Source organism: Solea senegalensis, linkage group LG2 (genome assembly GCF_019176455.1).
Source record: "Solea senegalensis isolate Sse05_10M linkage group LG2, IFAPA_SoseM_1, whole genome shotgun sequence".
Classification (NCBI taxonomy): Eukaryota; Metazoa; Chordata; class Actinopteri; order Pleuronectiformes; family Soleidae; genus Solea; species Solea senegalensis.
The window spans coordinates 32092684-32108734 of NC_058022.1; the positions used below are offsets into that span (position 1 = coordinate 32092684).

Genomic DNA, 16051 nt, shown 5'->3' on the forward strand with positions numbered 1-16051 from the left:
TCAATAACAAGGAATGCGCTCCTGTACATGGTATTTTGCACACACAAGCAACGTAGCAACATGTCGATGGTTAAAAAAAAATACAGGACAGAAGTGCTATTAACAGTAAAAGTAGCAGCGTTTGCATGGGGGCAGCCGTCTTGGAATCCTAACTCGGGGTACATGAGGTTGCTCAAACAACTACAAATGGAACGCACCACAACACATTCATAGCCTGAATAAATAAATATACAGTAGACATCTAGTAGATGGATACATTGCATGGATGTGTTGCCAGGTTTATGACTGTGTAGCTAGCAGATGGAAAGTGGCTTAATGACTGCATATGCGCCTGCTGTGTATGATGTCATTCTGCCGGTGTGATATATGATGCATATGTTACATATTGATTATACAGTATAATGTACATGGGGAACATAAATTGCATAGTAGAGCATATCACCTGTACCTGTAGTGATGTTTATACAACTGGAACTGTTTGAAATCACTTAATGTACACATATTGATGTGTCATACATCAGGGGCAGTTCCTGTTAAATTAGATTTCTGATTGTTTTAGTTTCTTCAATGTGAATATTATGGACCAAACGATTCCTCGATTAATCGTGAAAATAATCGACAGATTAATTGATTACGAAAATAATCGTTAGTTGCAGCTCTAGAGTGGATGCAACGTTGTTAAAGCATTTAACCAAGCAGGTTCTCAATAGTATTTCAATTCGGGGGGGTATGAAAAAAATTCTGTGCTCTAGGGGGGGGCATGACAGTAAATAATTGAGAACCACTATGTTAACACATTTGAACAATAAAACCTCTGCCCAACAGTATGTCAGATCGAACAGTTTGGCTCTATTTTCTGGCCTGTATCACTACGCCGGGTCACAAGTCAGTGTTTCAGCTCTTTTAGTCAGAGAGAGGGTGAGGGAAATTAAATCAAATCAGACACATCTGACTATGAAACTGATGAAGATGACCTGTATAGAGAAAATCCATCAGGTTATATTTATAAACCAGAGTACGCACACAAGGACCTTTACCAGAGAGAGAGGACTCCACAGGGGCCCCAAGTCAATCAGGCAGTAGGATATTTACCCAGAGTGCAGCTGATGACAACCTTTTCTGCATACGTAAAAAAATACTGTATATAATACCCTTGTTGTCAGTTTCACCTTGTGTGTTAGAAACGGCCGTGGTAACAGCTGCACCGTGAAGCACAGAGGAGAAAAGAGGCCGTCCACCATTTCATACATAAAAAGGATGCAGCTGGTTGTTTTGACAAGTGTGACGGCACACAACAGGATTTGACAAAGTACTCCTCCCAGAATAATGGACTTGTACTTTTAATGATTAAGCAGTAGAATAGAGGAATATATGAATACTGAAGAACACAGAGCCCTTTTCCATGCAACAAGAAGAGTGCTTTTCATTTAATGCTGAAATAAGGCATGAAATATCAGGACAATTACAGTGCAGCTTTCAAAAGGAGTTTCTTTAAAAAGAAAAAAATTATAGTAATTGATGATGATAGTTGTTTTTGAGATGGTCAGGACAGTGTATTTACATTGGAATACGACTATATTCATGTGGCTCAGTGCTAGAGCGAGTTGTCTTTCAACTGGAAGGTTGTGGGTTAGATTCCCAGCACTTCACCCCACGTTGCTCCTGAAGGCAAAGCAGCTTTGAGTGGTCATCAAGACTACATGATGATGTAATCATGAAATAACATACATAATAAGCACTGTGCGGTTTTGTGAGGCCCAGTAAATATCCCTCAGAAATTATTTAGCAGACAATTTGATCAAAACTAATTTCACATGTTACATATGCTGCAAGGAGCAACTGAAAGTCATGTGCCTTGCTCAGGGACACATGGCATTTAGACGAGCATTAGAACCCACCAAGACACTCTACCAACAAACCAAAGCTGCCTCTTAAAATTCAAGTTTTAACTGCACAAATAAATGAAATAAGTATTAACTACATTTATATTCAGTCTTCCACACCAAACTAGATTAAACCCTTGAGGCTTAGACAAATGTGACAGATGTATCTTCCTCCAGCTGTCTGCAGAAACATCCTGCACCGCGCAAATATTAAACATGTTACTAAAAGACTGAGCACAAAACACAAACTTCTGTCCTGTTGCAGCAGCAGCAACTGCCTCCCAAAAAAGTCACATATATGCACCTGGATGTGTGATATATAGACTCTGCCTGGTGAGCTGAGCTCATATATAGTGGTCAGCTCCATACATAATAGGGACACTGATATTAATCGACTTCACTTTTAACTGTGGCTAAAAATGTCCCGGTCACGTGACCCTGAAGGCTCAGCTACTGTTCATTAAGGGTTTTTGGTCACACTCTCAGTAGCATAACGGGGAAAATTTGACAATTGACAAGTTCCTGCAGTTGCAACTAGCAGACGGAAGATAATATGCTAAAAGAACTAGAGATGGTGGCAGAACTACACCGTTAAAGGGTATCTAAAACCCCCTCTTCTGTGGCTAACTGCCGGATTTTGAAAAATGTCAAGAAAGTGGGCTGAGAGGAAAAAGGAGGGAGAGTTGAATAGCAATGCAGGGGGCATAGCTATGTTTACCTAGACAAGTAATTGAGTTATGTGTTACGTAAACATGCCAATCCAAAAACTCTGATCCGGTACAGCCCATTTAGAAACAAATTTAATTCTGAATGAGAGGGCTGGTATATGCCAATCGTCATTCGGTTTGGTGTCCATATACAATCACAACTGCCTGGTTTGGTGCTATCATGTGTCGGATCTATGTAAACATGACATATTTCTCTTTTGTTACTGCTGTATTTACATTCCAAAAAGAACTAGGACTGCTCACAGTATGCATGCAGTCAAGAAGAGGGCCCTCGCATCCCCGACGCGACTCGGAGCAGTCCTCTGACCTCAATATATCCCTCACTCAGCAGTCAGCTCACTTCACTTTTATGGAGGAATATTTGTGCCAACTTCCATGAATACTGACTCAACCACGTTGTGACGGGAGCCCAGAATGGATGAAGGGCACTATAGAGTTAATGAACCACACACAAGTGTTAGTGTGGTATCATACTAAAGGAAATCTTTGTGAGAATCAGACTGGTATAAGAATAGTTAACAATAGCTATAGGCCGAGATACCTTTGTGAAATCAGGGGTGGCATCACTCCCAGGTCCAATTTCCCTTTGCAGATAAACGCTTCATGTCCTCCACCATTTTGCTTCCACCCTTTTTCCTCTGCGTCATATTCCTGTTCTGAATCCTTCCCGAGGCAGTGGGAGATGCCTGTCACAACCACGATGCAAGCCAGGTGTAAAAGCCAAAGCACAGAAGCACCAAGACTCAGCCCCAATAAACCCTGGTAGTGATGGCAGAGACAGTGACAGCCCGTCACAATACATCCACCACCGCCGTGCACAATGCCCTGCTACACACACACACAAACATGCTGGTAACACACTGTTAAGAGGCCAACACTGCAAATCAACAAAAAAAAACAGGTTTTTGGATGTGTTTCCTAATCTTTCACTGAAAGCATGTTCTCACTCAGCTTCAAAACTTCACAGCCCACAGCTGCCTGCCAGAACTCCCCTGACAAAAACACTAAACTCTCTCGCTCTCAAGACGCTCGCTCCTCTGTCTCGTTTTTTTCCTGTTACAAGAGCATAAGATCCAGTCTGTAGTGACCTATTTACCATTTTAAAAGACTAAAACCGTTTCCAAATAAAGGTGCAGCCTTGCCGGCCCCTGGGACGAGTATATTTTAGAAACCAAAATCATTACCACAGAGTCGAAAACTGTTTGCCTCTCTCCTCAGTCAGCAACAAAATGTGCTCATTATCACCTGAGCTGTAAAATTGGTGCAAATTGATAGCACATCAGCTCCCAACACCAAGATAACATTTATATGGCTACTACACTCAATATATTCAGAAGATCATCAATATGAACAAATAACGCTGAAGGCATTTGTTTGCCTCCTGTAAAGCAGATTTTACTGTTTACAAACTGAATCCCTATAGGATTTAAAACATTTAAATCATAATTCCTGAATATACTGTAGTAGGCATACTGGGATAATTGTGAAATGAAACCCTTAAAGCAGAACTATGCAGGATTTTTACCTTAATTTAACAGCTCATTGTGATGTTCAAATGGCTTCTTGCGGGGATATTAGGCGCCGTCTCCACTCTCCATGCCATATGTTGGCAGAAAACCAGCCTTGCAGACCTGGAGTCCTCACAATCAGGAGGTCTCAGGTCTCACTAGAAAAACAAAATTGCTTCACGGTACTACACACATACCCACCCCCTAGCCAGGTACCAGCTATAAGATCAAGGCAATGAAAACTTGTCTGTCCAAGATGTGTATATATATATGTGTGTATATATATATATACATATATATATGTATGTGTGTAGTATATGTACATATATACATATATGCATATGGAGGAAGAGTACGGTTTTGGAATTTGCATTTTTGCCCTCCCAAAAGAAATGAATGCAAATAAAAACAATAATTAGCACATTCACCTTGGTCTTCTGTTTCCATTTATGCAGATCAAAGGAGAAGCTGGGAAAAAACCCTGCATGCAATGTAGAGTCAATTGACTCAGGAGTGAATGCTGATTAAACACATTCCCACTGGTCAAAAACCCAATTAATCCAGGATTAAAAGGGGTTTGGACCAGTGGGAATGGGGTATTAGCTGCAGCAGCTAATTGCATGAATTTACATGACACCATGTAAAGGAGAATAAAGGTGATAAAAATTGATATTTGGACAAACAGACCTGTATTTGACCATTATGCCCACAACAGAACACAATCTCACACAAAATGGGTAATGAGACATCTCTGGGTTACAAAGAGCTCAAACTAAAGCTCTCCACTGCAATATCAGAGAAAGAAAAAAAAAGTCAAGAAATCCCTCAGAGACTCAGCGGGTATTGCGCTGCATTAATGTTGCATGGAAAAGATGGAAGATCCCAGCTTCTGAGTTGAAAACGCTGTTCTGCTCAGCTGGCTCTGACAACACACCGTAACCACAATGAACATTGCCCTGCACTGTTTCTCTCCTGTGAGCCAGATCACAAACTGAAACATGGCACCACAGTATCTCAGCACTTTTAGGACAGCGCCCCCCCTATCTACAGCCTCATACAGTTTTACTGTTGTGTGGTCGGTGAGGGACCTCTTTAAAGGTTTCTCCAACTGTGTTTGGACCACAGGTAAAGCCAGAAGTACGGGAAGAGAGGGTAATGAAATCATGAATGAGCATCGGACCAGACTCACACATGTTTTTGTATACCCAGAAATGGTTACATTTATTCACTGTGTTTCTTAGTTTATTCTTTATTCATTCTAGACACAGTCTAATACATATCTAATTGACTAATGCAAACCAATATAGGAATTAATTTAAAGCTAACTATTTCAGCACCCTTTCCCAAAGCATCTGGAAACTACGATGGCCTTCACATACCAGAAAGGATGTTAATATTCTTAGTTTGCATAGTAAGAGTAGACACTGTCCTATTGCAATTAACTTCCTACTACATCCTTTTTGTGTGATACATAGTTATATGATAAGTAAACTAAGGTCTACAGAGTCAGAATTCCTCAAGTCAGGTTGAGTAAACTGTACTCTGTATACCCTGAAGAGTCTAATGGAGAAAACCATCTGGCAGCCAGTACGCAGGGGCTGCAGGGCAAATACACAAAGTTGATCAGATCCGGGGAAGTGCAATCTGTTCCACTTTCTGACCGCTGTTGACATAACGAAAAAATCCTAATTGAATCAACTCTACCTCATAAAGCAGTGCCTCTAGGGGACATGCTGCAAACATCACATACCTGAGGACACTACTAAATAATATTCGGGATGCATCTTTGAACATTACGTAGAGTGCCAGAAATGCTATATCACAATCTACACTAATGAAGTTCTTTATGTTTTCTGTTACACACAGATGTGTGTAAGGAAACAGAAGGTGCATACAGTGTCTGTGTGCTGCTGGCTGACTCCTGCCTGATAGTCTGTGCCTCCAGAACTGTGTTATGTAACACTGTTCCACTATCCTAATAAATACTGTTTGCAAATTGACAAAGAGTGATTTCCCTGTGGCGCATAGTTCTGCAATGAATTCTGTGTGAAAACCAGCGAGTAAGAGTCTGTAAAACAATATGAATAAATGCTACCTCAGTTTGTTTTGTAATAGTGTTGCAACTGTTATTATTCAATTCATAAAATACTTCATTGTAGGGTCTTTTTTAAAGCAGAACTATGCAGGATTTTTACCCTAATTTGACAGCTATGGAGTCATTGTGCTACCGTGTTTGAGTGTTGGACATTTCCCACTTCCGAGTTCTTACATAAATATGTTTAATCACATTACCACATTAGATTACTTTTCCACATAAGAGGAAGTGGCAAACTGGGATTATTTTGTGTTTGCCTTGGGCCAATTGAACAGGTTAATCCAACACGGTATTGTTTCAGGAAATGACTCACACGAAACACCCCCAAAATGACTAAAAATGTATGCAGTACATATGCCAGGCCTGTAGGTGGTGCTGTAACGCTACACCATAAATAGAGAACACATTGCAATGTATAATCGCAGAAACAGAGACTGAACAAACCAAGCCAGGGGAAAGAGAGAGGAATAAAGAAAGATAATAAAAGTTATGACCAACTTGGTGACTTTGTCGCAATATTTAGCAACTTTTCAGACCTTTCCTTTTTTTTTCTTTTCTTTTGTGGAAAGTACCCTAAGTACTTTCTGAGAAGAAAATGGCTTGTTCTGCCACATGACTGAGCTTCATCTAGTTGTATTTACTGCAGGCGGGGAGTCAGTCTGACTGAAGACACAGAGAGGGAGAGAGAAGCCACACAGTCAACACAGAGTCACAGACAAGAACGAGCTGTGGATGTGCAGTGCAGCTGACCATATCAAATCCAAATCACTCATCTCTTCATTCAAGTAAAAATAGTGTCTGAGAAAATATGTTTTGTATTCTCCTTCCCTTGTTTTCTTCCCGCTTCAGTTAGTTGTCATTGACAGTATAGTTGGAAACACTATCAAACAATCTCCAAACACAAGAGTATGATGACCACAGTAACTACAAATATAGGGACAGTGAATACCAGTGCAAGAAAGAGGTGGAACTATGACGTAATCATTTTCCCAAAGTAGCACATCAGTTGTCTACATGAAAAAGCAAGGGTGGCATTTGGCCACGTCCACACAGGAAATGTATTGAAATGTAAACTATTTGTTTTGGAAAAAGTTTTTAGAAAATACAGCATCATTGTCTCCATCCGCACGATCCGTCCTCTTAAATGGCAAAAAAACTGTAGCAAACTGTAACAACTTTCTGGCATAACCCTAGTCATTGGTATTGTCCATTTAAGTAAAAATAGTGTCTGTGATAAAAAAGGGTTTGTTTTCACCTCCCTTTTTTTTTTACATTTTATTATCATTGTTAATCTACAACACAGATGGCAAATTGCTGCTCAATATGATTGGATGTTATGTTTTTACAGGCCTGTCCATTCCACAGCTGACTGACATTTTTCATTTTTGTGACAGTGCATTCATTAGTTGGTTACAATCACGTTGTGAAGAGGATTTTAAGCAACACAGTAAAAAAAAAAGATGCTCCAGAAAATGATCTCCCCCCCTACCTTTAAGTGACTGTGCAGGAGAACAGACATAAAGATGTCTGGAATTAACCCTTTGAATACAGCCTGACGGTTCGGCTGCAAATCAAAGCCTGTCAATGGTAATTATTATGCTGACTGCATTAATTAATGGTGAGTCAACGTCTTATCACCATTGATACAGTCCGGAAATTACAATCTGTTTTTGGGTAAAAGCAGGATTTTGCTAAAAAAATAAGTTTGCATGTAATTTGTTTTTTTATTATTTTATTTGGCCCAAAAGTGGTTTGTCTGTTTGTAAATTAATAAATAAATAATGACTTTGTTGACTTCACATTTGTGCATCAGATTATGTTTTATGAATGTCCTCATCCTAATCCTCATCCAACTCTGCAGGATTAAGACTTTGCCACAGTTTAAATGTAAAAAGCTCGAACATTTCAGAGCAAACAACATTTACTGTGAAGAAAGAAAACCCCACATGATAATTAAATTAACTTACGGGTCCCGTCGAAACGAGTGGCGATGGTGTCCAGGAAGGTGTTTTGTGGCGCAATCAGTCCGCGCATCACCGGCATCCGAGAGCGCGTCGAGCCGCGTCTCTCCCGGCGCTCGGAGCCATGGCTCTCCCCGGCGGTGGACACGAAGCCCGGCAGGAACCTGGGCGAGATTCCCGGCGCTCCTCCTAAACCCTGGAGGAGGGCGCCGAGCCGAGACCCCCGCTGGGACTCCAGGGTCCGTGAGTGAGTGCCGACCACCGAGCAGGTGATCTGCGGGGAGAAGAGGAGGAGAGAGCAGCCACTTCAGGCTGGAGGAGGTTATGGAGGAGAGAGGAACAGTGAGAGGATGCTCACATTTACGCACGGATGCAGCGCGACCTCTCTCCCCCTCCTCCTTCTCTTTCTCTCCCTCTATTCAAACATTTATTCTCTCTATCCCTTTTTTCACTTTGCCAGTCCATCTCTTTGATATTCTCCCTCTCTCTCCTCACCGCTCAGCCTTTGATACCCTGATGAATGAATGACTGAATCAATGAATTCCCCCTTCAAAGAGGGAAAGTGTCTTTATTTTGGGTGTTGCCAATGAATTCATATGTTTCCAGCAGTGTCTGTCATGTTTCTGCAAAATCCATGTTGAAATGTTTGAATATTTTATATTATTACGTAACGTTATATACATTATCACTTGTTTTTTGTTGTAAGATATTTGGGACAAATATTGCATTAAAATAGGATTCACTCTCATTTTTGGACTGCATTCATCACCGAAAATAAAACATGCATTTGGGATACTGAGTGTGGCTGCTAGGAAAGCCATAAAGCTAAATTCCATCTATTGATTTACATCCCATAACTTCTTTGTAAAAAAGTGCTTCTTCCTTTTCTCATTACTAGTATTTTACTCATTCTTATTCAAAAACTAAAATAAACAATTGGGATTTATATTTGTGAAAGCATTCTTACTTTACAGTATATTTGACTTACCCAATATAGACATAAATAAACATATGTCACAAAAAATAAGTATATTGATTAGTATGGTTACTTCTGGCAACCGATTGAATTAATTTCTTTTTAATTAAAAGGGAAGAATATCACACAGTAATGCATTTGTAATATATACACAACTATGAGCGTGCACTCCATCCACAGTCATTCACAAAGTAAGGGATCATTTAAGTGGGTTTTTGAGGGGAATTCAAGCTTGTGTAACAGCATTTCAGGCTCGGTATAGGTACAGTAAGAGCAAAGCAAAAAGCCGCCTGCAGATTAAAGCTGAGCCGACATTTGTCACCGGCTGAATGAACTGCAGTGACTGAACAAAGACGTAGGAGAAGCTGCTGCACAAGATAAAAAACGTCTGGAAGAAACTATAACGTGGAGGAGAGAAGTCTTACCACACTGTCAGGTGACTGAGACTGAGGTCCTGATCCTGTACAATGTAGTGCAGGTTTGTTAGAGTGGTATTATTAGGGGAAATAGTGCCATCAACAGGATATGACATGCATATGATGAAACTACAAAATAAGAAGTGGCAACTGTCCATTTCAGTTCAGTTGTTACATCCTTTGTCAGACAGATTATTATATCAAATGTATGTAAAATAGCCTCTTTAACAGTCAGGCACAATTATATTACAAAAATTTTTTTTTTATTATTATTATTATTATTATTTAGTTTAGTCATTGGGTTAAGGTGGGGGGAGCAATTTTCACCATTGTACGTCTACAAACACTACTAATGGGTAATATATTCTGTTTCCTTTAATCCTCCTATAAATGTTACACACTGGACCTTTAACAATCACTAATTCACTATGAGTCAATCGTTCAAATTAAATGAAGTCTTCAAACTGAAAGGATCAAGTATTTATTTACCTCATAGCATGTTTAACCTAACATGGTTTGGTGCAGGTGATATTTTCCATTACTGCTTTCATATTACATTGCTTTACCTGTTCTGTTCAGTGCAGCAGGTTTGCTACGTAAGGTTTTGTTTGTGTTGAGGTGAAGACATACTGTAGGTTAGTCTTTTGGGTCTTATGGAAAGTAGCCATTAAGTACTCAAAATGTTCAGTACAGGGTTTTTACACTTGAATTCAAAGTCTGTGAAGGTAGATATTGGAATGCATTGCTAATATTATACTATATATTATATTATCATGAGAAAACTCTCCCCAACCCTTATCATAGTACTTACATCAGGTGGTTCAGAGTTCTCCTCCCTTACAGGTTACCACAGTGACACATTTCAACATCAGCAGCTTCTCAGTGTGAACACATCTGCTGTTCCTGTGCGTCTGTCTCGGCGCATCTCTTCGCATCTCTTTGCTCCACAATGTCTGTCCTCCAGGGCGTCCTCTACGTGGTCCTCAGCTGGACCAACCTCTGTCAGATCCTGTGGGTGGTCGTCACAGGGCTGGTTATCGTGGTGGCGGCGTGGACGGCGAGGCTGCTGGTGCGTCACGCCTGGTACGTGCACAGACTGTCGTGCTTCAGCAGGCCCCGTGCACACTCTTGGCTGATAGGTCACCTGGGCCAGGTAGGACAAAAACACACCAACACACACACATCATGTATGTTGTGTGTGGCACTTTTTTTACAATTTTTTTACTGTGTGTTCTGTTTTGTCGTTATGATGAAAGACAGAGGAAATGGTCTTTGTATCTGTTGCCACATACCATATTACAAAACGTCCTCTTTGATATTAATTTCCTTTCAACCGTTACTTAGAAATCAGAAAGGAAAACCTCTACCAAATCTTACTTTACTCTCTTTATCCAACTTTAAAATAACATTATTGAGATTATTTAAAAAAAAATAAAAATAGAGAATGTCATCTTGTATTTTAGGAGTTGTAATGATGCAAAACTCGGTAGAACACAAAATGGACAGTCCAAGTTTTGTCTGTGCACTAATCATGTCTTACCCGCCACATGGATGGAGTAAAGGTATAGTGCCGACTAAAACAGACCAAATTTAAGAGGAATAAATCGTTTTTGGGTTTCTTCGAATAAATGTTACAAATTTTACTTCAATTCATTGGCAAGAAAATGGCTGCTTTTATGTTTTTATGTTGTATTTCGTGTATCAGATGCAGAGCACAGAGGAAGGTCTCCTCCAGGTGGACGACCTGGTGCAGACATACAAACACTCCTGCAGCTGGTTCCTCGGTCCTTTCTATCACCTGGTCAGAGTTTTCCACCCCGACTATGTCAAACCTCTACTGATGGCACCTGGTACTGTCACACTCTGTCATGTCAAAACTAAAAAAGCACATTTCCCCCAAGTCTCATTTACTAATATTCATCGTTCTCTTTAAGCGAGCATCACAATGAAAGATGAGCTTATCTATGGGCATCTGCGTCCATGGCTTGGTGAGTCAAACATGGTTCTCTTTAAACTTTAAATCAAACCAGGAAAAACAGGTTATTCTGCTTCTTGACATTGAATCAGGATCGAGATAGATAGATAGATAGATAGATAGATAGAGAGAGAGAGAGATAGAGAGGGAGAGAGATAGAGTTTTTTTTTTCAACAGTTTTGCCCATTAAAAGAAATAGGGATTTCTTGAAAATTTGGTCATTTATGTGATGTCATCAGTGGGTAGATTCTTACCAAAACTGAACAGGAAATTCTGATTGTTCCGTCAAAAATTGTAGATAGGAAGTTGCTAGACCACGCCGATGAAAACATAGAGGGGAATTAGGTCATGAAATATTGATTCCATTTGCTCTGTGTCGCTATTGTCTGCTATTACAATCAAATTTCTTGCATTCCAGGCCAGAGTTTGCTGACAACCAACGGGGACGAGTGGCTGCGCAGGAGGAGGCTGCTGACCCCGGCATTTCATTTTGACATCCTGAAGAACTACGTTAGCACATTTAACGCCTCTGCTAACACCATGCATGTACGGCACACACTTTATGGGAATGTTTTTGCATCATCTATTTTTTTTAAGCGGTCCACCACACTTACAAATGGGTGGCAAGACAATAATACAAAGTTTGTTTTTTTTTGTTTTTTTTTTAAACTATCAACCCCAACATGGGATTCTAAGATGGCTGCCACTATACAAACACTGCTTCTTGTACCGTTAATAGCACTTCTGACATATTTCTTTCATAGTAAACCAGTGGAACACATAGAGCTGTTTAATTTTGACCACAGACATGTTGCTGCACTGTTTGTGTGTGAAAATAACGCCACTCCCGGTTCTTCCGATGTAAATGTAACACAGGACAAAGCTGTTTCATGTCCACCTTCTCTCCCACCCCAGGGTAAATGGTGCCGCCTTGTGGCAGAGGGCAGGACCAACGTAGAGATCTTTGACCATGTCACCCTGATGACACTGGACAGTTTACTGAAATGTGCCTTCAGCTACAACAGCAACTGTCAGGAGTGAGGACAGACACTTAACCATCCTCCACTCATGTGTTGTCGATGGCTATTTTTGTTTTACTTCTCCATTTTTTATTATTTTTCTCTGCAGGTCAAACAGCGAGTATGTGTCAGCGATAGTTAAGCTCAGTGACCTCGTCATCGATCGTCGCTTCAAAATGTTGCATCACTGGGACTGGATTTACTGGAAAACTCAGCAAGGGAAACAATTCAAGAAAGCCTTAAGTGTTGTGCACAGGTACATGCAAACAATTTGACCATAGCATTACTCTCATATCTATATTCTATTTTTAGCATTGCAATTCTTTACTGTACTTTGTAAGTTTTACAGCACTCATATATTATTATATTACATTTAGGGCTGCAGGTTTTTTCATAATCAATTGTAAATTGTTTTATCAATGAGTTGTTCTGTCCAAAAAATGACGATTGATGTTCCCAAACGTCCTATTTTGTCCACAAACCAAAATAATTTGGTTTTGATGATTTCAAAGTTGTATGGAGCAAAGAAACCAGGTAAAGAAATCACATTTAAAAAGCTGAAAAATCAAAAAAATCTAAATTTAATGGATTATCAAAATAGTTGCAGATTAGTCTAGTAATCGATTAGTTGGTACAGCACTAATTATGTACAAATATATACCATAACATAAAGTAGTGACCTTCCATGTCACATTTAATAGTATTTATATACCATATTTCACTGCGCTGCGTTAATTATTCATTATCTAAAGTTCTATATACAGGTACTTTTAAGGGCTTTATACTGTATAATCCTTTCATGATGCTATTCCAGGTTCACCAGTGAAGTGGTTCAGAGGCGTCGTGCCCTCATTAGCCAGCAGAGGGAGACGGACACAGAATTCACCACTTCACCTCAAAGAAAGAGAGACTTTGTGGACCTGATATTGCTGTCAAAGGTAGGACAGAAGAACAACTGTGATTGACTTGTGTTTTACTGGTGCGTGTGTCTGCTTTTCTGTCATAAACACTGACCTTGTCACGACCAGTGGTCCTCACCAAGACCAAAACCTGGTCCTAATGAGGTAGAGCCTCATTTCTGAGCAACTGGTTAAGTTTAGGGCTAAGCTTTGAATTGTGGTTAGGTTAAGGTTAAGGTTAGGGTTAAGACTTTGTTTAGGCCAGACTTGGGCATCATATCGTTCCTGTGGTATCTTTGAATACCAACTTTGTCTTTCATTCAGCTGATTTTATTGCAGGAAAACAATTGCAGTGTGCATTATAACATGACTCACATGGTGACTGCTCTCTTTATAAACCTATGTGCAGTACTCTAGCACCCTCCACTGACTCTCAGCTGCAATTACACACAGAAGTCATTCTGTAGCGCCCTTTCCCGCATAGAACCAACAACAGATAAAATATTTTATTTTTTTTCCATTGATGACTGGCTATGTAATCCACAGCAACTTTTATAGATATTCTCACATAACAACTGTCCCTACTGATGACTACTTTACAGTGCCTTGAGATAATGTACTGTATGTTGTGATTCAGTGCTTTATAAATAAAATGGAATTAAATTGAATAGTATTTGAGCTGTTGTGTTAGAGCTCTGGAATCAGGGGTATCTGTAAAATACAACAAAATAGAAGGGGTGGGGTGGGAGGGCACAAACTAGGGAGAGGGAGAGAAAACAAAGTTATTGTCATGAGAGAGCGAGACAGATAAAGAGAGAGGAGGTGAAAGAGAGAGAGAGTGCTCGCTGCATATTTGCAGTATAACATGGCAGCAAAACATAGAAATGGTTCGCCAGCCCTAACTATAAGCTTTATTAAAGAGATAAAATTAATATTGAGCAGAATTTAGTTCAGCATGATGGTCCGGCCCTCAACGATTGGCTGGTGTGTGTATATTGCAGGATGAAGATGGACAAGGCCTTACAGATGAGGAGATACAGGCTGAGGCCAACACCTTCATGTTTGCAGGTGAGTCTACTAACACGGCGCCATCTTGGCGTTACAGAATGACTGTAAGTGGCTGACACACAAAATAATTTAAAAGGAATTAAATTAAAGTGACTTGCCCAAAGGTCACGACTCAACAGCCAGTGCAATCTGCTGGACGCTGTATAATTTAGCACGCCACGCTCATCATCAGGACAAATGCAGAGAGGAAGTGATGGATTTGATGCAAGGACGGGACAGAGAGGACATAGAGTGGTCAGACAACACACACACACACACAACTATGTGATTATGTATGTACTGTATATATAGCCGCCAGTTGCTGACCAGTGCTTTATACCAAATGAAGAGACCAAGTAAACTAAAAATAAATACAGCAAATGTGCTTATTTATATAGACTGATACATATACATCTGTATTGCTATCAATTCAAAAAAATCTAGTATTTACATGTGACTGTGTTTTTACTTATCTTTTTGTACTCAGGGAGGATCTGTCAAACCTCACGTTCACCACCATGTGCATCAGAGAAAGCCTCAGACTCCACTCACCTGTGCAGGCTGTGACGAGGAAATACAGCCGGGACATGATGCTGCCTGGGGATCGAACAGTACCTGAGGGTGAGAGGAACACACTGTGACACCGTTATGATGTACAAAAAAACTCTAAAAGTCTAAAAAAAAAAAAAAATTAAAACATTTTTTGTCAGGTGCCATTTGTTTGGTCAGTATTTATGGAACACACCATAACCCCACTGTCTGGACTGACCCACATGTAAGAAACCAACCATGAAAAATCATTTTGTTGACTGTGAAACAGAGTCATCATATCTCACCTGTGTTACTTTATTAGGAGTACAATCCTCTGCGTTTTGACCCGGCCACCACAACAAGCAGAGCCTCTCATGCCTTCATCCCCTTCTCGTCAGGCCCCAGGTGAGCTGTCCTCACTGTCGCTGACCATTTATGAAGAGATGATTCTGACTCTGTGTGTGTGTGTGTATCCGCAGGAACTGCATTGGTCAGAAATTTGCACTGGCAGAGCTGCGAGTGGTCGTGGCACTGACCCTGCTCAGGTTTCGTCTTACCCTGGGGCTGAACCCCAGCGGTGGTGGTGTCCGTCGTCTTCCCCAGCTGGTCCTGCGCGCCGAGGGAGGGCTGTGGCTGCAGCTGGAGCCTCTGACTGCGCATGACATGGAGAAATGATCCAAGAAATAATAAGTACACATAAGCTCTGGCCTCACACTGCATGATTTTCAGTCAATTTGGAAGCAAAGCAAACATTTACTGTTTCATTAAAGGAAAATTACAGGCAAAACTTCCTATTTACAGTGTAATATACTTGAAAAATTTATTCAAAACGGTTCAAAAAGCTCTGTAATTACTGCTTTTAACAAAGCAATATTTTCTATATGCACATTTTTTAAGATGCGACAAATTAGTGTCTATCTGCTATAACATAATAAAAATAACTTAAGGTGAATTTACAGGCAGAGTTTTAAGGAACACAAAGCATAATAGTACAGTAGCATGTTAATAATGCA

The 16051-nt window shown here is 40.2% G+C and overlaps 2 protein-coding genes across 7 annotated transcripts in view; one reads left to right on the forward strand and one right to left on the reverse strand.

Annotated features, from left to right (window-relative positions):
• LOC122762203 (potassium voltage-gated channel subfamily H member 8-like) overlaps nucleotides 1-10443 on the reverse strand; it is a 35181-nt gene extending 24738 nt beyond the window's left edge. For 4 of the 6 annotated variants that reach the window (XM_044017446.1, XM_044017447.1, XM_044017431.1 and 1 more), the window contains exon 1: nucleotides 8182-9839. In XM_044017446.1, coding sequence (XP_043873381.1) covers nucleotides 8182-8257 — 76 coding nt within the window. In that variant the 5' untranslated portion in view covers nucleotides 8258-9839. Of the gene's footprint in view, nucleotides 1-8181; nucleotides 9840-10378 lie in introns of those variants that run through there. The other 2 variants (XM_044017414.1, XM_044017422.1) reach the window with 2 other exon arrangements.
• Nucleotides 10438-15828, forward strand: LOC122762259 (cytochrome P450 4F3). Its single transcript, XM_044017452.1, has 13 exons — nucleotides 10438-10720; nucleotides 11273-11417; nucleotides 11502-11555; nucleotides 11961-12088; nucleotides 12458-12579; nucleotides 12671-12817; nucleotides 13376-13499; nucleotides 14462-14528; nucleotides 14633-14762; nucleotides 14995-15128; nucleotides 15218-15282; nucleotides 15361-15443; nucleotides 15518-15828. The coding sequence occupies exons 1-13, from the start codon at nucleotides 10517-10519 to the stop codon at nucleotides 15711-15713; spliced, it is 1599 nt and encodes a 532-aa protein (XP_043873387.1). The 5' UTR covers nucleotides 10438-10516; the 3' UTR covers nucleotides 15714-15828.
• The last annotated feature ends 223 nt before the right edge of the window (nucleotides 15829-16051 follow it).